The sequence below is a fragment of the Balearica regulorum genome, chromosome 24 (genome assembly GCF_011004875.1).
Source record: "Balearica regulorum gibbericeps isolate bBalReg1 chromosome 24, bBalReg1.pri, whole genome shotgun sequence".
Classification (NCBI taxonomy): domain Eukaryota; kingdom Metazoa; phylum Chordata; class Aves; order Gruiformes; family Gruidae; genus Balearica; species Balearica regulorum.
In genome coordinates this window covers 5,323,800-5,342,986 of record NC_046207.1, presented here as the reverse complement: position 1 = coordinate 5,342,986, position 19,187 = coordinate 5,323,800, and the positions used below count along the sequence as shown (strand labels likewise).

General features: G+C 61.7%; 4 protein-coding genes and 1 non-coding gene across 13 annotated transcripts in view; 3 read left to right on the top strand and 2 right to left on the bottom strand.

The window, feature by feature from the left end:
- Nucleotides 1-297: 297 nt before the first annotated feature.
- CISD3 (CDGSH iron sulfur domain 3) lies at nt 298-1,699 on the top strand. The gene is made up of 2 exons (XM_075775246.1): nt 298-682; nt 1,013-1,699. The coding sequence occupies exons 1-2, from the start codon at nt 425-427 to the stop codon at nt 1,193-1,195; spliced, it is 441 nt and encodes a 146-aa protein (XP_075631361.1). The 5' UTR covers nt 298-424; the 3' UTR covers nt 1,196-1,699.
- A 468-nt stretch (nt 1,700-2,167) lies between these two features.
- On the bottom strand, nt 2,168-17,116 carry PCGF2 (polycomb group ring finger 2). 5 transcript variants are annotated; one of them, XR_012838853.1, is made up of 11 exons: nt 12,614-12,913; nt 8,975-9,114; nt 8,583-8,679; nt 6,582-6,637; nt 5,953-6,003; nt 5,751-5,859; nt 5,106-5,154; nt 4,816-4,954; nt 4,357-4,437; nt 3,196-3,905; nt 2,168-3,068 (listed from the first exon to the last, which is right to left on the bottom strand). XR_012838853.1 is itself a non-coding variant. In XM_075775242.1 (10 exons), the coding sequence occupies exons 2-10, from the start codon at nt 9,084-9,086 to the stop codon at nt 3,415-3,417; spliced, it is 1,185 nt and encodes a 394-aa protein (XP_075631357.1). In that variant the 5' UTR covers nt 9,087-9,114; nt 16,979-17,116; the 3' UTR covers nt 2,168-3,414. The 5 variants fall into 5 exon arrangements, 4 of the variants coding, with proteins under 4 accessions (XP_075631357.1, XP_075631356.1, XP_075631359.1 ...); XM_075775242.1 differs by lacking the exon at nt 12,614-12,913 and adding an exon at nt 16,979-17,116 and having other exon boundaries at nt 2,168-3,905; XM_075775241.1 differs by having other exon boundaries at nt 2,168-3,905.
- Nucleotides 14,183-14,256, top strand: TRNAN-GUU (transfer RNA asparagine (anticodon GUU)). Its single transcript has one exon. It is a non-coding gene; the product is annotated as a tRNA-Asn (tRNA).
- On the top strand, nt 16,375-19,182 carry PSMB3 (proteasome 20S subunit beta 3). The gene is made up of 6 exons (XM_075775245.1): nt 16,375-16,531; nt 17,001-17,185; nt 17,582-17,689; nt 18,073-18,250; nt 18,511-18,605; nt 19,057-19,182. Exons 1-6 carry the CDS (start codon nt 16,529-16,531, stop codon nt 19,103-19,105), a joined length of 618 nt encoding a protein of 205 aa, XP_075631360.1. The 5' UTR covers nt 16,375-16,528; the 3' UTR covers nt 19,106-19,182.
- PIP4K2B (phosphatidylinositol-5-phosphate 4-kinase type 2 beta) overlaps nt 17,376-19,187 on the bottom strand; it is a 28,201-nt gene continuing 26,389 nt past the window's right edge. For all 5 annotated transcript variants that reach the window (XR_012838850.1, XR_012838845.1, XR_012838846.1 and 2 more), the window contains one exon: nt 17,376-18,625. The gene's annotated coding sequence lies outside the window, so the exon portion shown is untranslated. The remainder of the gene's footprint in view (nt 18,626-19,187) is intronic.

Here is a 19,187-nt window from a genome sequence, read left to right as displayed (position 1 = left end):
AAGGGGAGGGGTGGGGGGAGTCCAAACCTTTGATGCTTAAAAGATGAATTTCCAGGGAAGTGGCAGAGGCCGCATTTGGCGAGCAGAGGGACCCCCCCAACCCCCCTGCCTGCAGCTCCGAGGGGGGGGGGGCCCGGACGAACCCCCCAATCCCCACGGGGGGGGGCGAGACGGGGGGGGGGCGGTTCGATGGGGGCCGTGCAGGGGGCCGCACCCCGGGACCAGGCACCCCGGGGGGGGGAGGGGGGTGTAGATGTGGGGGGGGGTGTGCAAGGGGCCGGGGGGGCTGCGAGGACCCGTGCAAGGGGGAACCTTTCTGCAGCGAGCAGCCGAGCTCCCGCCGAGCCCGCCCGCCCCGGCTCTTCCGGCGGGGCCGGGAGGAGGAGCCGCTGCCGGGGAAGGTGACCGGGCGGCGCGCTGGGCCATGGTGCTGCTGAGATCGGCAGCGCTTGTGACACTGATGAGAGCCGCAGGGGGCGGCGGGCGGCGGGAGACGGCGTGTACCCGCCGGTGCCGGGACCCCCCGGGGGGTTTGTACATCCCTTCGCTCTCCTCCGCCCCCCAGGTGCGCCGGTGCTCGGTCCCCCCGCAGCCGGTGATCGCCGCCAAGCAGCCGTTCCCGGTGGAGCTGAAGGCGGGGAAGAAATACGCCTGGTGCGCCTGCGGGCACAGCAAGAGCCAGGTCGGGCCGGGGGGCTCCGGCTTCCCCCCCCCCCCCCCCCCCCCGGGATGCGGACGGGGCAGGACTGGCCTGACGGGACCCCCCCACACCCCAGTCCAGGGGAAAGTTTGGGGGGCGGGGGGTGCCGCTGCTCTCCTGGGTGCCCCCGCAGCACCCCAGTTCCTGGGAGATGCGCTGGGCCGTGGGCAGGGCGGGTGGCACGGCCGGGGGGATGGAGGGGTCACGGTCCCCCTGCGTCATGCCGGGGTGAGGGGGGGGAACAGCACAGCCCCCGGGCCGGCCAGGCACCCCCAGCACCCCACCTTTACCTCCTCACCGTTTGCTTTGCAGCCCTTCTGCGATGGCGCCCACAAGAAAGCGGCTCCGGGGATCTCCCCCCTGCGCTTCACCCCGGAGGAGGACAAGACGGTCTGGCTCTGTGGGTGCAAGCGCACCCGCTCCCCCCCCTACTGCGACGGGACCCACAAGGAGGAAGCCGTGCAGAGCGCCCAGCTCTCCTCCGCACAGCTCTGACAGGGCTGCGCCCCGCAGGGATGAAGGTCACGGAGCCCACGGAAGCTCGGGACCACCGGGATGTTGAGCCCTCACGGGTTTGGGAAGGAGTGGGGAGGAGATGCCCAGCTCCCACCCCAATTAATCGTAATTACTGAGCCCTGAGGGCTGCCACCAGCTGCAGAAAACCAGCCTCACCCCACCATGGGGGCAGCAGTTTTGTCTTCTGCCCCACCGGGGCCCTGCTACGGATAACGAAGGCTCAGCAGAAACTGGGGGAAAAAAAAAAATCTACTGGATAATGGGACTTTCAGGAGCGGTTTTGAGTTGCCAAAGCTGCGGGTGCCCGTCGGGATGGAGGGACCCGGGCGGCTGCATCTGTACGGGCAGACGAAGGGAATGACAGTCTGCAGCATTTATTACATTTACAAAGCTGTATAGTTATACAAATGTTTAACCAATAACGATATATGAATATCAGAATATATTACAAGACATTAAAACGTCGTACAGGATGCAAACATACAGAGCAATTTGGTTTGTACCATATAGGAAAAAACAGAAAACCAAACAACCCCCCAAGAGCCCCACACAAACCCCAGACCGAGGCACTTCCGCTGCCTCCCTCAGTCCATTGTGGCCTATTTACAAGGAGAAAAGGGGTGTCAAAGTCGAGACAAATGGAGCCCCCCCCCCGACACGCTTCGAGCTCTTCATCCAGCCCCAGCCCAGGGATGGGGAAGAGAGAAACAAAAGGGGCCCCGTGGGGACCCTTCCCGGGCCCCATCCCCAGTGCCCGGGGGGGGCAGCGGAGCCCGGGGCTGTGCTATAGCGAAGGTGCCGCCGTCGAGTCCGTGATGGGGGTGCAGTACTTTTTAAAAAAAAAAATTAACAAATTAAAAATACAATAACAACATCCCATGTTTCCTGACCTTTGGAGTCGGGCTGTTCATACAATTCCCGTGCCGCTTTCCTTTGGTTCTCACCGTGCCGTCCGGGCGCTGCAGGCACTTGCTTATTTTTTTGTCATTTGTCCCCTTCCCCAGAAAGGGCGGGAAAGAAACCCCCGGGGTCTGCGTTTCCCAGGGCTCGTGTGCTTTTTTTTGTCAATGTAGAAAGTTGGTCCCTTCCCCGGAGCGTGCGGGCAGGCGGTGCCGCTCCGCTCCCGCCCGAAACACGGCAGCACCTTCCCACTCTTGCCCCTCACCGAAGCCTCCTGGCTAAAGGCACTGTAGTCTTTTATTTTTTTTTCTTTTATTTTTTTAAAAACCCAATGTAGGGACAGGACAAGGTAGGAAGGACGGGGGGAGGGAACAAAAAAAAAGAAATGTTCTGAGATGTGGCGTTGAAGCCATGGAGGTGATTGGGGAGCCAGCGACGTGGGGGTCCCGCGCCCCCATCGCTCGGGCAGAGCAGCGGCGCTTGGAGCCCCTGGGTCCCACGCAGACTCACCCAGCGCTGCCAAAGCAGCCCCCACCGGTTTAGATGCCCCCCAGCCAAAATTTCCCGGTGGTGCCCGGAGCCGTTGGCACCCAGCGCTCTCCGTCAGCCCCGGGAGGTGGCGGCTCCCTTGGAAAGGAGAAACCAATATTCAGCGGCGCTTGTGCTCCTACCCCCGGTACGGCTGGCCCTTCACCGCATCATTTTTTTTAAGTTGGGGGCGGGGGGGGGAAAGAAAAGAACCTACTTACTGTGCATAAAGGGAAGCGTTTGTGTGAGGCTTTGCTAGATCAGAGTCTGAAACACCGTCCAGAGACCACACAGGGAAAGCAAAGAAACAGAAACGTGCATGGCAAGGCGAAGCCGGGGGGGGCAACGCCGGCAAGTGATGCTCGATGCCAACAAACGGACCGCGGGCTGGTCCCAGCTGGCCACAGGCACCACGTTATCACAGCTGGTGCCAAAAAACCCCCCAAATGAACACAAAAAAGGAAAAAAAAAAAAAACCAAAACAGGGTACGGCGGGGCTGGGGGCAGTTTTTGGTGTGTGTGCTTGGCCCTTACCTGTGCTTGGCCCTTACCTGTGCAGCCGGGAGTCCCCGCTCACGGCCCCGTCTCGCTCCGAGCAGGCGCGAGGGGAGAGGGATGGGGAGGAGAGTGAAAAGTGTTAGAGAAAAACGAGCAAGGAAGGCGGCAGCGCCTGCGTGGCTCCCAGCTCCGGCATGCAGCTTACATAAGTTAAAATTTAAAAAAAAAAAAAAAAAAAATCATTTAAAAATATTCAACCACATTTATGTGTCTTATTTGCATTTTAAATTAATCTGGTCAATCAATAGAAAATAAGTATGTATAATTTTTTTTCTCCCTATGTACACATATATATTTATATATGTATATATATAATATATATAGATATATAAAACCCAGCCAGGAGTCCCTGTTTGGTTGTCGTTTAGGTCAAGGCGGAGGCCGTGCTGCCATTGACAGTCGTTTTGCGGCACCGGTTGGCGGCGGGCGGCAGCGGGTGGCAGTTCGAGGTGCCGTTGAGCGCGGTGCCGGTGCCGGCGGGACCGCTGCCGGCAGTGGAGCTGGGCGAACCGTGGGACGGGGTGCCGGGGCTGGGCAGGGAGGAGGAGGTGGCAGGCAGCGTGGCGGGGCTGTGGGCTTTGTCGCTGACCGATTCGCACTCGGAGGCTCCGCTGGTGTTGGTGCACTCGGAGGTGGCCGGCTGGGACAGCTTGAGCCGCTTGCAGGTAGGTTGGACACGGTATTTCAGCGGCAGGGGCCCGTTCTGCAAACGGGAGAGGGGCAGACGCATGGCACCGGGATGGCACCGGCGGGCACCGACCGCATGGCAGGGTGCCGACCGCCAGCCCTCCTGCCTGCCCTGGAGAAAGGGGGAGAAAAGCACGAGCAGCCCCTCCGGCCTCCTAAAAAAAAATCACACCTGGAGCAAACAAACACCCTTGTCAGGACGGGGCATCGGGGGGTTTCACTGCTTGAAGGGCTCCAATTTTTAAGCGCTCCAATTTTTAAGCTTTTCAATTCAGTTTTTTCAATTCTTAATTTTTTCAATTTTTAGTAAGTTCTTCAAATTTTAAGTTTTTTTCAGTTTTTAAGCTTTGTAATGCCTTTTCTTTTGAAGCTTTTTAATGCCGTTAACCTTCCCCTAAAGGACTGCTTTTCCGAGCTTTTCTCCAAGGTAAGCCCCCGGCGCCGGTGCCCGCGGCAGCTCTGCTTACCCTCCTCCAGGGATAGATGTAGGCGATGTCCATCAGGGTGTAATACTCCTTCAGGGGCTCGTCTTCGTAGAGGACTTCCACCTGCGGCAGGGGACAGCGTCAGTCCCCCGACACGGGGACAGAGGCACCGCCAGCACCCCCCGCCCCCCCAGAGCCGCTCACGGGGCAATCGGGGCTTCGTCATCCCCCCCCCCAGGGGCTGCTGGGGCTCCCAGCATGGCCCTTGTCAGAAGCTGGAGCTAATTTACACACCGTAAGGGACGGATCCTGCCCCAGCGCCCACCCGCTGGGGACGCAAAGCCGCGCGAAGCAGAGCCGTGATATTCGGGAGCAAGCGAAGCGCGGCGTGTTTGTAGAGAGGGATGCAACACGGGGCGGCCAAAACGGGCATCGGCCCCTCCGAGCCCACCGGAGCGCAGCGAAAGCCGGGCGGCGAGCGCGCCCCAGGCACACGCTCACCTTGTACTTGCTGGGAACGTCCATCTTGTTGCGGAGGAACTTGGCCAGGTGCATGACGGTCATGGCGGCGGGGCAGCGCAGGAACCGTACCCCGTTCTTCTGGGGACGCAGCGGGAGGGGGCCGGGGGGAGAGGCGTTGCTGAGAGTCCGCCGTGCAATTAATGGGCAGTTCCCACCTCCTTCAGCAGATGGTTTGGGGGTGCCCTCCTGTCGTTCCCCCCCCCACACCCCGAAAGCCCGGGAGGCAGCTGGACACGGAGCTCTCCGTGCCGTGGTCCCACCACACTCACCTTCTCCTTCTCCAGGTCCCCGTTCTCGACGGTCCCTTTCTTCTCCTCTCTGGAGGGAGGAAAACAAACACAGGACAAAGTTTATGGAGGACTAAAAAGGTGCAGAGAAAAAAAATAACCCACCAGAAGGGCCATCCAGGGAGGGGCTGCAAGGGGAAACGTCCAGCGACCTTCAGCCAAGCTCTGGCTTTGCCACCCCCGACCACAGACATGCCCAAGTTGCTGCGTTTCCAATCCAGCGCCCTGCAACCACTGCCCGGGCTGCCGCCTTCCCTGCCTCCCTCCCTCCCTCTGCTGCTCCGGATGCCGGTGACATCCTTGGAAGCCACCACCGGCACCGGGGACGCGGCAGCCCTTGGGCTCCGCTGCCTGGGAAGGAGCCTTCCCCCGCCTGCCCGGGGAGCGGCGGCGCGGGGACCCCGCTGCCAGAGCAAGCACCCACAGAGGACGCAGGCTGGGGGACCAGGGCAGATGGGGTTTGGGTGCTCCTCTGTCCATTCGAGCACCCCTGGAAGATGCTGAGGGGCTGCGTCAGCCGCCAGCACCTCACATCTCAGCTCTGTCTCCGGACTGGGAAGAGAGGGTGAGAGTTTATTCGCACCCCCAAACTCAAGCAGAGGCTCAGGAGCAGCCAGAAAACGGTACCTCGACCCTTCATAAAACTCTATGGACAGGCTGACGATCTCATCGTCCGTCAGGTTCCCCTTGTCCTGCTCGGCGACTTCCCCGCGATCTTCGTTGGACCCGTTGGGAACTGCGGGAGCAGAGGGAGGGAGAGGCTGAGCTGTCGGGGGGGGGGGGGGGACACAGCCGGGGCGAGGGGGGGGTCCCCGGGGCTGACACTCACCCTCTGCCATGGGGTAGGCTGCGTAGAAGTCACGCCGCCTCTTCATTTCATCTGCGGGAGAAGGGAGGAGGAAGGTGAGGGGGGGAAAAAAATCACACCAAGGGGGAGATGGGTGCAAAGAGGGGAGCAAGAGGAAGCCCCGGATTGCCCAGCGCCTGCTCAAGCACGAGCTGCCTGGTGCAGACGGACCCGCAGGAGGGCAGTGGCTTCAGCAAGAGCAATCAAGTCGTACCAGTAAAACCATCGGAGCGGCTGCAAATCCGCTGCTGTGAGAACGCCTTTACGGCGGCTCGGCTGTCCTCAGTCTTCCCACACCTGCAGACCCCCACACTTTTTCCCCCCCGAGGACGGGCAGGCACTTGGAGAGAAAATCCGCGACTCCTGCTCCCAGTTTTGCTTTTCCTGGCTCCCCCCAGCAGCAGCCCCCGGGGCTGCCGGAGGGCGGGATGGGCACTATCCGGCCGGCCCCGTCCCTGTACGTTCACCCCACGCGCTTTCCTGCTGTCCCTGTTCCACGGGCAGGGGCGTGCGCGGGCAGCACGAAATCCGGAGAACCAGTTTCACCGGTGGGTGGGAGCGAGTTACAAACAACCCCAAACCCCCACCGTTATAGCTGTCCACGGCTGTACCTTTGAAAAGCCCCGGGACCAGTTTGTACACAATGTCCTGTAGGGTTTTGTCCGACCTGGGGGGGAAAAGCAATAGGAAAAGAGAGAAAAATCAGCTGGATGAGAGCGGCTGGCTCCTCCGGGCTGCCCAAAGCTGCCCTGCACCACGCGTGCGCCGGCCAGCCCAAACGCCGCTTTTCCCCACCTCCCTCCCGGGAAGGTCCCAGCACAAAGCCGCAGCTCCCCATCCCATGGCGATGCCACAACCCTGACTTGTAGGCAAACCCGTCCGCCCTCGCGCTCACCGCGAAGGGTTAACTCCAGAAAAAGAAAGAAAACCATTTCAAAAATCCTTGTAATTGCTAGGGATGATGACAGCAGGATTTTGGGGCCAGGATCTGTTTCAGTAGTCAAAAGGATTACAAAAACACACCGAGAACTTAAATAATAAAATCTAAGATCAGCAAATGTTTCTGCAAGTTTTAATTTGCATCTGATTTTATTTTTGGACTCGGCTGCAGTTCAGGGCTCCGGCTTTGACTTCCCTCTGCTGTAAGGGTGGCAGCCCAGCTATACAGGAAAGTCGCTATACAGGAAAGCAAAGCGGATTCCCTAAAACGTGAAAATGTCAAAGCAGGATCTTCTAAAGCACTCGAGGAGCTGGGGAAGCTCGAGTCCCATCCTCAGCACAGAGCCGGGAACGGGATTTTGCTGGAAGGGCTTGGGCTCGGGACCCTGCAGGCAGCGCATCTGGCGCAATTTAAAAGCTGCAGCTCAGCTGAATAAAAGAAAAAAATCTCAAAAACAAAGCAAGAGCAGTGGGACTGGTGAAAACTAAATTATATCTGCAATTATTTCCACGTTAATAATAAGGCCTTTATTTTAAAGAAAAACAAATGACCGTACCCTGTATTATTTTTAGCCTAGCCGTGTCTTTCATCCCTAATTCCTCGGTGATGTCACTCTGGTTCACGAGGCCCCGCTGTGATTTTATTTATAATACATACCCAGAGAATTTGCTTTATAATTTACAGCAAGCTAATGAAAAAGCAGCTTCAGCCGCTTGATTGGCAGCTTAATTACCAGCCGGTCGCTACTCTTGCATGAGTCAACCCCATTCAGCCCAGCACGGTGGCGCTGGGTGGGGGCCGGGGTGCCACGGGGGACGCGGCAGCCACGCGTGGGCAGCACCCTTGGCACCGCGCAGCATCACGCCCGGGGCGAGGGCGTTTCGGCGCTGCCGCGGCACCGGTTTGGGAAGCAAAGGGAAAAGCAAGCCTCTCGTCAGCGCAGAGAGTTTTCTACGGCACCGCATCTGGATTGGGTCTGCCCACGCGTGCCCCGTATTTCCCCCCGCCGGGCGCAAAGGGGATGCGAAGGCACCGCGCCGCCACGACAGCTGGGGCTCGGGGCTGCCGGCACAGCACCGTTGGCGTGTGCGGTGCCCGTCTGCGGCGCGGGCGGCTGCGTATCCGTCTCTGCACGCAGGCAGGGATGTTTCGGCGAGGGAGCCGTGGGAGCCGGAGTGTAAATATTTCATAGTGAACCAGAAAAAAAAAAAAAAAAAAAAAAGGCGGAAAAAGTGTTACTACAGAAACGGATTTACATGGAAGAGGCTAAAAAAGAGGAGGGAAAAAAAAAAAAAGCCGAGTGATGTATTGCGGCCTTTCATGGTTTCTATGCCAACCACCTGCAGAGCCAATTCCACAACTGACGGGACGTGTCTGGCTTTCCCCTGCCAGACGCAGGGCCGGGGCAGAGCCGGCACGGAGCCGCTGCCGCCTTTCACCTGCGCCTCTGCGAGCCCACCGCGGCATCCCCCGAGGGACGCGGGACCGTCCCCCCGAGGGACAGGGCAGGGAAGGTCCCAGGTTAAACAGCACCCGGCGGGACTGCGGGGACGGACGGACGGACGTCTGTGGTGTGGGATGTGCAGGGACAGGCTGCGCCGACACGGGGCCGGGGCTCGGCGCCACGCAGGAGCACGGCGTGGGGGAACACCCCCCCCCCCGCAGAGCTCACCTGATGCTGAGGAGGGGTCTGGTTTTGTGCACCTGGACATCACACATGGGGCAGTACTTGTTCGTCTCCAGGTAGCGAACAATGCAGGTTTTGCAGACTGCGGGGAGAGACTCAGCGTGAGCGGACGGACGGACGGACGGAGGAGGGGGCAGAGCCCCTGTGCCAACCTGGCAAAGCACCTCACGCCCCCGCACAGGCTCAGGGCCAGGACCCCTGCCCGCCCGCCCCGGTCCGGCCCCATCCGCAACCCCACAGCTCCGTGCAGCAGCGATGCCCGATGCAGGACGGGTTTGGGCACTGCCCTGCCCGCGGGAGGGTCTCGGTGCTGCACGACCACCCTTCCCGGGGTTCGGGGCACCCCTGGGTGCAGCACGAGGGCCCAGGACACTCACAGGAGTGCAGACACTCCACGATGGTGGTGGCGTCTATGAAGTAGCCGCCGCACAAGGCGCACATCAGGTGGGGGTTGAGCTCGGTGATCTTTATCCTGGTGGTCCTGTGCATTTTGGAGCAGCGCCGCGGCGGATCCTCCCTGCAGGGAAACACCCGGGACCACCCTTAATGGCCACCTCATGCAAGGAGGGGACCTGCGGGACGCACATCACCCTTTAACGACCAAATCCAGGGCAGGGTGGGGGTGCTCCCCGTGATGTGCCACACTTGGCCCCGGGGAGCGCTGGGGCAGCCCCGGTCCCGCACCCTGCCAGCCCTGGGGGTGCACGAGCAGCACCCACACATCTCCCCACGCAGCCCCCGGGCACTGCCCAGCTCCCTCTGCCTCACGTTCGCATCTCCCCGCGGTCCCCAAGTAGGTCCCCACCGTGCCGAGACACCTCTGAGCGGGGACAAATCACCCCCGTCAGCCAGCCCCTTGCCTGCAGCTCGCGGGCTGTGCACACACACACGCACACGCACGCACAAACACACACGCACAGAGTGTATTTTTGTTTTGTTTGACGGAAAAGGCATTTTCAGCCACCGCCTCGCGGTTTCTATAGAAACTCCGAAGTCCGGTGTTGGCCACCTGCCCGCGGCCAGGAGCACCCGCAGCACCTGCGCGTGTGGGTGTGCACGGCCGGGCGTGCGCACGGGGCACGGGCAGCGTCCCCCCCGGTACAGGACGCAGACGCGAGGGAATCGCTGCCTGCCCACTCCGGCACTTCCACGTTTACAATGGGAAACGGCAGAGCCGGAGCCCGAAATCGCTGCAGTTTTATTGTTTCCATGGTAACCTCGATACTTGGAGAGGAGCCAGAATATTATTACAACCATCCGAGGCGAGGGGGAGAGGGGAGAAGAAACCCTGGGTTTGTGTAAATGAGCGTGGGTGTGATGGCACCGCGAGGGTGTGCCAACAGCAACACCCGTACAAACCCACACGCTCACCCATCCAGGGAAAACACACACACGTGTGTGCACACACGTGCTATACGTACACGCACATTTCCCCCACACGCACGCAGGCAGAGGTACACACGTACACCTGCACCCCTGCGGTACAGGCGCTCGCACGGGGTCAGGCGTGGAGCGGTGTCACCGGCCGCCTGACACGGGGCCAGGCCCTTCGCAGCCACCTGACAACCAGACAACAGCCGAGACAACCACCGAAGGCACAACGGCCGTGGTGCGGGCACCGCGACCGGGCGAGGAACAGGATGAACCCCCTGCCCAGGGAGCAAATGGGATGCACGCGTGTGCATGCACGCACGGGGCCGCGTGTGCAAGGCCGTGTGTGTAGGGGTGCACGTGCCAGGTGGGTGTGCACGGCGCTGTGTGCGCGAGGCTGTATTTTTGTGCGCGTGCAGGGGTGCGCGTTCGGGGCTGTGCGTGGAGCCGTGTGTGCAGGTGTGTTTGTATGACACCGGGTCAGTGCCCGGCACCAGGGAAGCCGCCCCGTGCTCCCGCTCGCTCCCGGCCGTGCTCCTCCCGGGCTCCGGTCTGGGTGTCTCATCTCGTTCAGCCGCTGTGGAGCCCCAGAGGCAGATGTGCAGGGATGGGGACACCACGGGGATGGGGATGGAGACGCTGCAGGGATGGGGACACCACGGGGATGGGGATGGAGATGCTGCAGGGATGGGGACACCATGGGGATGGAGATGCTGCAGGGATGGGGACACCATGGGGATGGAGATGCTGCAGGCATGGGGACACCATGGGGACAGGGATGGAGAGATGCTGCAGGGATGGGGACACCACAGGGTTGGGGACCTTGAGGACACCCCTGTGCTGGAGGGGCCAAGCTGAGTCCCAGGGTCTCCGTGTAGAGAGGGGTCTGGGGGGCACCAGGGGGGTTGGGAAGCCCCAGCCCCCCCCCCCAGGCTCAGCTCTCACCCCTAGGCATCCTCTGGGTGGGCACCCCAGGGTGCCCTGCACCTTGCTGTCCCCGAGCAGGTGCCCACAGGTGATGGGGGCCACTGCCAGGCTCCCCCCGGCCAGGAGAATACCTGGGGGGGCCGCGGTCCCCTGCCCCGGGCTCCCGCACCAACCCCCCCAGGGGACCGGGCAGCTCCACCGGGCACCGGCTGCCCACCCCGGGCCACAGGACCCACGGCTGCATTTTGGGTGGATTTTGCTGGTTTTGGTGCTCGCAGCCACCAATGGCGGCCCGGGTCTCCACGGGAGGGGGGAGCCTGAGACACCGGTGCAAACCGGTTCTAATAAACCGGGTGATAACAACCGCGATTTCCTGCCGCGGGGGCGAACAAAGCCCCGGACCCCCTCACCCACCCCCCCCCGCCTCGGGCACCGGAGCCGGCCGCAGCACCGGCCCCGCCGGAGCCCTCGGGGCCGCCCCGTCCCGTCAGCAGCGCCCGCTGCCCCGGCCCCGCCACCGGCTGCCCCGCACCCCCGGTCCCGACTTTCGGGGTCTTTTGTCTCCCTGGGCGGTGGCCCAGCACGGTGCCCCCTCCCCCCCCCCCGTGCCCAAAATCCCCCCCGGGCCAGGCACGGGTGGGGAAGGACGTTTCAAAGTCACCGGTAACTTGGACCCGACCGGCCGCCCCCTCCCCGTGGGACCCACCGGCGGCAGCGAGCCCGGGGGCCGGGAAATAAAGCGGGACGGCTCCCTCCGGCACTGCCCGCCCACTCGCACGGCGGCCACGGGCCCCCACGCACCGGGAACACGACAAAAAGGCGCCGGAGCGTGAACCCGCGCCCCCCCGGACAGCGCCCGCCGCCCCGACGGGACCCCCCCGCCCCTCCCCGGGTGCGGGACGCGGGCACCGGCCGCTGCCGAAGAGGGAAACAGCGGGAAGGGGGGGGGGGGAGGATGCACCGCGGGGAGGACACGGACACGCGTGTCCACACGCCCGTGTACGCACAAGGACACACACCCCCGGTCCCCGCGGCGGGACGTGTCCGCGCGGCAGCGCGCGGTGCGTGACACCCGCCTTGGCGGGCACGGGCACGCGATGGGCACGGACACGCGATGGGCACGGACACGCGATGGGCACGGACACGCGTGACCCCACGCTGTGCCCCCGGGGGTCCCCGGCTGCAGCCCGGCGGGTGGACCCGCCCCGGCGCCGCGGGCAGCTCCCGCTTCATTTATTGGGGGGGGGGGGGGGGGCGGAAATTTGGGGCCGGGGGTGGGGCAGCCCCGGTGAACCCGGAGCGCTCCCGGTGCTCCGCAGCCCTTTGTACTCGGGGCCGGCTGACAGCCCGCCCCGGGGCCCGGCCCGGCCCCTCCGCCTGTCCCGGGGGGGGCTCCCGCCGCGGCCCCCCCCCCCCCCGGCCGTACCGCACTGCCCCGCTCCACGCCGCGCCGGGCCCGGGGTGGGGGGGGGCGGCGGGAGCCGGGGCTGTCAGAGCTCCGTAGCCCCTCGCCGGTGTCCGCCGTGGCGGGGGTGGGGGGGTGGGGGTGTCACGCCCCCCCCCCGGGGCAGGACCGGAGCCGCGGCACAAAGCGGGGGGAGGCGGCGGCCATCGGCCATCTTGAACGCGGAGAGAAAAGGGCGCGGGGGTGGGGGGGGGGCCCGGCGGCGGGGCCCGGCGGCGGCGGGGGGGGGGGGGGGCTGGGGCCGCGTCCCTACCTGGTGGCGGCGGCAGCGGCAGCCCCGGGGCCGCCCCTCCGCTCCCGCCGGTCGGCGCGGCTCGGCTCGACGCGGCGGCGGCGCTGCGGCCGGGGCCCTTTTTTCTCTCGCTCGGGGTTTTTTTTTTTTTTTTTTCCTTTTTTTTTTTTTTCCCTCCTTCCTCCTCCTTTTTTTTTTTTATTTTTTTTTCCTCCTTTTTTTTTATTTTTTTCCCTCCTCCAGCCGCCGCCAGGCCCCGCCCCGCCTCACGTGACCTCATTCCTTTGGGGTGTTGCGGAGGAGGGGGGTGAGGGGCCGAGATTGGGCTCCCCCCCCCCCCCCCGCCACCGCCCCGCCCCGCCGGGACACGGTCCCCCCTCCCCGCCCGGGCACCGCCCCGGGGGACACCGCCTTGACGGTGCCCCGGTGCCTGCGGAGGGCCCCGTTGCTGCCACCTCCCCCCCCGCCGTAACCCCCCCCCCCCCCCCGTTGTGCTCAGGGAGGAAAGGAGAGTGCCCCAAAAGCCGCTGGAATGAGCTCAAAATCCGAGCTGCCCGGCGGCAGCCCCGCTCCGCTCCCCGCTAACGGGTCCCCGTGTCCCCCCATCACCGCGGCACTGCTCGGGTGGTGCCCCGGGACCCCCCCCCCGACCAGCGCTGGGGTCGTTTTCGGCCCTAAATGGGGGGACTTCCCACCCGGGAGGCGACGCGGGGCATCCCGGGCCCCGTGGGACCTTCCCCGGGACCCTCAGGCGGGAGTCCGGTGCCGCTGGACCAACAGCGGAAGGGGAAAGCAAAGAGAAGGGGGAAAAATAAGGGAAGAAAAATAGAGGGAAATTAGAGAAAGAAAGGGAAAAATGGAAAAGAGGGAAGAAAAGAAAAAAAAGGAAAGAAAAAAGGTAGGAAAGAAAAAAGGAAATGAGGGAGGAGAAGAAAAAAGGAAAAAAAAAAAAGAGGGGAGGAAAAAAGGAAAAAGCGGGAAAGAAAAGGGGAAAAAAGGGAAGGAAGGGGAGAGGAGCGGGCGGGCTCACGGCCCCGCTCGGAGGGAAGGGGGCACCTTGCGGGGATTTCGGAGGGTGCGGGCAGCCGGTGCGCCCACGCGTGTCTGTCAGCGGCCGCTCACCCCCCGCCACCCCGCAGCTCCGCTCCAGCGCGGCGGAAAGCGCCAGACGGCCCCGCTGCCCCGCGCGTGTCCGCGTCTCCCGTGTGGGTCCGGTCCGGACTCGGTGCGACCGAGGGCGCTTCCGTACACCCGGTGTACCGGCTACTCGGCGGGGCGCAACGCCTACGCGCGTTTCTCCTTGGCCCGCACGGTTGCGGCCGTGTGATTAATTCCCCTCCTGGTTTCCCGGTGTCCCGGTGTCCCGGTGTCCCGGTGTCCCGGTGCCCGGAGCCCGGTGTCCCCGTGCCGGTGCCCGGTGTCCCGGTGTCCCGGTGTCCCGGTGTCCCCGTGCCGGTGCCGGGTGTCCCGGTGTCCCGGTGTCCCCGTGCCGGTGCCCGGTGTCCCGGTGTCCCGGTGTCCCGAGCCCTGCGGGCGCTCCCGGGGATGCTCCGGCTGAGTGCGGCGGCCGCGACGGTTCTTTCCAGCGCGGTCTCTGTGGCGCAATCGGTTAGCGCGTTCGGCTGTTAACCGAAAGGTTGGTGGTTCGAGCCCACCCAGGGACGGTGCCACCAATTTTTACCTCTGTTTTCCCCTTTTTTCCCCCCGCTTCTTCCAGGGCCGATCCGAGGGATCGGCTGAGGATGGACGCGGGAGGCGGAGGTGGCCGGTGCCGGGCCCCCGTGGGGCAGGCAGGGTGGTTTTTCACTATGCAAAGAGCTGTACAGCAGCTTGGTGGGGCTTTTCCCGCTCCCTCGGAGCGCTCCTCGCCCTCAGGACTGGGCTGAGCTGGATGGGAGAAGGTGCAAACGGGCAGGATGTGGCCCTGGTGCTCCCCGTGGACTCACCGCTCTCTCCAAGGCGCTGGGCAAGGGGGAAACCAGCCCCCGGTGTGTGCCAGAACACAAACATTTCTGCTCAGCCTGTGGTCCCCTCTGCACCGCAGTTTCTCCCATAAGCAAAAGGACATGTTGGGACATTAAAAATAGAGCAGAGACTTGAAAGCCTGTTTCCACCCAGAGTCTATATTTTGCCTTAGAATAAAAGCTGAAGGGGGTCCGAAGTCTGCATTGCTGAAGTTCCCCTCTCTTACAAAGTCTTGTAAAATCTATTTATGTTCCCTGCTTGCCCTGATTTTATTTCCATACCAGAAATAATGAAGTTAATGTTTTGATGCAGCACATAAAGCCGTGCCAGGAAGATCCCTGTTGTTTCCAAACCCAGAGCCACAATACGCTCCCACGGCTGAACCCAGCCGTGCCGGGGCCGGGGAAGCACCGGGGCTCTCTCGGGGCGGGGAGGAGGATTGCTACTGCCTTCCCGATCCGAGAGCATCAGCCTGACGGGAAAGCGAAGAGAGAAGCGGTGCCCAGCGGGGATCACCTCCCCACTGCCACCTGAGACAGCCAGCACTGCCGAAATCTGAAATCTTCGGAGCTATTGCCGTCTGGCTCTGCTGCTCCTTCTCTCCCCAGCGCGGGGGGTGTTCCCGCCAGACAGAACGCGGCCTCTGACTTCATCCCTGCAAGAAACCTTTCACAATGGAAAACACTTTAAAAATACAACTGCCACGGGACAGGCTGCGCCTCCGGGGCTCGGTCCCTGGGCGGATGAACAGCCCCTGCACGGGCCAGAGGTTTTCATTGAAACCAGGCGGGCTGATCTGTTGTGCATTTGAGAGCGTTTCCAAACACATGGATCTCTTTCCCTTTGGCACAACATCACTCCTCTAAATTAAACATTTAATCCTGTCTCCTCCAGGAGAGGGGAGAGCTGGCGAGCGGGGCTGAGGAAGGAAATCCAATACTCTGCAGAGCGCAAATCCCCCTTTCAGTTGCTCGCTGAATAAAAAAATACCCTCACAGCCACTTGCCAGGCCCCTTCCCCTCCCTGGGATGTGCCGTGACTCGCTGCTTTACAGAGTGACTTCACAGAGTGACTTTACAGAGTGACCTCACAGAGTGACTTCAGCGTGACGGCGCCTTCCAAAAGGATTTGTTTTCCTCTGAGGACACTCGCTGTCCCTGGGCCCCACAGGGCGAGTTTAGGGTTTTGCCCCCGGGGCCGGAGGTGCAGAAGCAGACGGCGGGTGCGCGAGGCCTGCTGCACGCCAGGGCTCTGCTCAGTGGAGTGCTGCGGGCTGGGTTTCCTGGACTTTCTGGTTAAATTCAGCCAGGTTTGGTCAACTTGCCCCAGAGCCCAACAGTAAGGTGCCAGGGCCAAGCCGGGGGGAGGTACCGCTGGGCAGGTCCCAGCCCGACCACCCAGCGGTGATCCCGGCCTCGCCACGGGCACACGGAACGGACACGCGTGGAACGGACACGCGTGGAACGGACACGCGGGGGCTGCACAGGGGCCGCGGCCCGGGGGACCCCCCCCCCCCCCGGGATGGCACGGGATGGCCGTACCCTCCTGCCACATCTGCAGGGCCCCTGCACGTCCCTCCAGCTGCGCCCTGCCCCCATGGGCACATCCAGCTGCGCCGTGCGCCCCCCCCCCCCGCGCGCGCATCCAGCTGCGCACCGGCATCCAGCTGCGCGAGCTCCTCCCTCCAGCTGCGCCCCCGCCCCGCGCCCCGCCCGCGCAGTCCGCCACCGTCCCGGCATGCCTCGCTCACTATGACTCTTCATTTTTCTCCCCCTCCCCTCACCGCCGTCGCAACCAACCAGCTCCGCCCAGCGGGAGCAGAACCACCAATAGCGAGCGGAGAATCGCCTGGAGGCCGCGGCCTTCGCCAATGGGAAGAAGCGGGAGGCGGGAGCAGCGGCGCGGCGGGGTCGTGTGCGGTGCGGCAGGAGCGGCGGTGCGGGGCCTGGCGGTGTCTGTGCGACCGGCGCCATGGTGAGCGCCGGGCCGGGGGGAAGAGCTGGGCCCGGCAGGACGAGACCCGCGGGTGCTCGGGGGAAGGCGGGTGGGCTGGAGGCCTTCCCCGTCCCCGCGGTTGTGTATCCCCGTGGGCCTTCCCTCAGGCCGGGCCGTGGCGGGCGGGGACCGCGGGTGGCGGGAGGCAGCGGCCGTGAGCAACCCGCTGTGGGCTGGCACCCAAAAATGGAAAAATTAAAACCAAAACCGCGAGGGAGAGCGGTGCTGGCTTCACTCCGCTGCCCCCCCCCCACCCCGGGGTGGCGGCGGCCGCCGGCGCTGGGCTGAGGGCGCAGGGACCGGCCGAGGACCGGGGGTACCCGGGGTGGACCGGGGGTACCCGGGGTGCAGGAGGCCCCTTCGGCCTCACCAAGGAACGGGCGCGGGAGGCGCACCCCGAACCGCTGCCCGCAGCCCCGGCGGTACCTGCTGACCTTCTCTCTTCCAGTCTATTATGTCCTATAACGGGGGGGCCGTAATGGCCATGAAGGGCAAGAGTTGCGTGGCCATTGCTGCGGACCGGCGGTTTGGGATCCAGGCGCAGATGGTGACCACAGACTTCCAGAAGATTTTCCCTATGGGAGAAAGACTCTATATTGGATTGGCAGGACTGGCCACGGACGTGCAGACGGTGTAAGTGAGACTCTTGCCCGCCCGTGTGTTCCCATACTGAGCCTGTAAGAGGCATATTTACAATAAATAAAAGTGGCAGCTTATGTTGAGCATGAATGTCTTAGTTTATTTGTGGAGAAGTGTATAATAGCTGGGTGCCAGCACTCCTTTTCTTGGTCTCCATTCACTGGGAGGTTTGGGTTTTTTTAAAAAATAAAACTGCATCTGATTTAAGATCACATCACCACTAAGACTTAACTTCAGGTATAAAAGGAACTGCATCTGGAGTACCTACCTGCCTCAGGCATGTGTCCAGGAGCCGGTAACTCAGTGTGCAGTAGAACAGTTCAGATCTGGGTGAAGATGAAAGAAAAAGGAACTTGCTTCTGCTTTAATGCTGATTCCGATCTCTTGCAGTGCCCAGAGACTGAAGTTCAGGCTGAATCTCTATGAGCTGAAGGAAGGAAGGCAGATCAAACCCCAGACTTTTATGAGCATGGTTTCCAATCTGCTCTATGAGAGACGGTAATTGTCAAACAGCAGAGTCACAGTCACTGTTTACGTGTTGGTGAAGGCCGTGGTTGTTGGAGTTGGTCTGATTCTAGAGAGCTGGGAGGTTGGGGAGGGCTCTGTAACAACTGCTTGTAGTATGGTAAAAGGAGACTTCAATCTAGTGATGATGTTATCTTCAACTTCCTTGCAAAAGAATACTGAGTATTGTTAAAATAATCCTGTAGCAGTACAAGTGTGTTCTGTTTGCCATGCTAAAACCATTGCAGGGTGCTTCTAGGTTGACCCGAAAGGTCCCCCACCAAAAGCACCCGTGGGATGTTTTCCTCATGTGGATATTGACGTGGGATGTGGAACAGCATCACGGTGGCTGCTCTATGCCATGTTGTTCTTCGCAGGTTTGGACCTTACTACACAGAACCAGTCATTGCTGGGCTGGACCCCATAACACACGAACCTTTCATCTGCTCTCTAGACCTGATCGGCTGCCCGATGATCACCGATGACTTTGTGGTCAGCGGCACCTGCTCTGACCAGATGTACGGCATGTGCGAGTCCCTCTGGGAGCCCGACATGGTGAGTGAGGTGACCAGGCTCAGCTCTGATTCTTGGATTCAGCCTCCTGTTGTTAACTGGAGAACCCGAGATACACAGGTTGGATGAAAGGCTCTGTGCTTTGGTACTTCCCAAAGGAGCTCAGGAGAACAAAGGCTGTAGCTTCTAGCAGCCCGCAGGAAAAATCTTGTGGCATCTTGGATGATACTTTGGGGTTTGAACAAAATCCGGTGACTCAACATTGAACTTTGACACCAACTAAAATGGCTTCTGTTCCTCAGGAACCCGATCACCTCTTCGAAACAATCTCGCAGGCCATGCTGAACGCAGTGGACAGAGATGCCATATCTGGAATGGGCGTGGTAGTACACATAATGTAAGTGCTGCGCTCTTCCCCTGCGGAACAGAGGTAGAATTTAACAAGCTGTGTGTTAAAGTCAGTTAAGGCATTGGTTTCCAGGGTATCCCTAATCCTGCTCCCTTCCAGCAGTATCCATAGTAATGTTTTGTCTATTCTAAGTGTTTTATTCCTCATGGCTACTCTGCGTTGCAGTTTGTGGCTGTTGCATGAACTGCAGGAGCCGTGGGAAGTTAATCCTAGAGTTGGACTCTTGTTGCACAGGGATTCCTTAGCTGCGTTCCCATCGGTGTTCAGGAGCACCTCACATATGGGTACCACTGCCCAAGAGGATGGCTTTTACCATCAGATGATCCTGCCTGCACTAGCAAACTACCTATATACACTGTGACTTACTAAGGAAGGGACAATCTGTACGTGTGTGTTAAATGCAGATTTACTAACAGTCTTCTCTCTTTCCCCCCTCTAGTGAAAAAGACAAGATCACCACCAGGACCCTGAAAGCTCGCATGGACTAACCCAGCGCATCTGCTCGTGTGTTTCACATCCCGCTCTGCTTGGAACTTTTTTAAATAAAACTCTGTATTGTAGTGAACTTTC

Excerpts from the sequence above, each read along its gene's own strand:
- CISD3 (XM_075775246.1), top strand. The coding sequence starts at position 425 with ATGGTGCTGCTGAGATCGGCAGCGCTTGTGACACTGATGAGAGCCGCA. Across the intron at positions 683-1,012 it reads GCGGGCACAGCAAGAGCCAG|CCCTTCTGCGATGGCGCCCA; the intron begins GTCGGGCCGGGG and ends TTTGCTTTGCAG.
- PCGF2 (XM_075775242.1), bottom strand. The coding sequence starts at position 9,086 with ATGCACAGGACCACCAGGATAAAGATCACCGAGCTCAACCCCCACCTG. Across the intron at positions 4,955-5,105 it reads GGGACCTGGAGAAGGAGAAG|CAACGCCTCTCCCCCCGGCC; the intron begins GTGAGTGTGGTG and ends GCGGACTCTCAG. Across the intron at positions 3,906-4,356 it reads ACATCTATCCCTGGAGGAGG|AACGGGCCCCTGCCGCTGAA; the intron begins GTAAGCAGAGCT and ends TCCCGTTTGCAG.
- PSMB3 (XM_075775245.1), top strand. Across the intron at positions 17,186-17,581 it reads GCCACGGACGTGCAGACGGT|TGCCCAGAGACTGAAGTTCA; the intron begins GTAAGTGAGACT and ends GATCTCTTGCAG. Across the intron at positions 18,251-18,510 it reads CCCTCTGGGAGCCCGACATG|GAACCCGATCACCTCTTCGA; the intron begins GTGAGTGAGGTG and ends TCTGTTCCTCAG.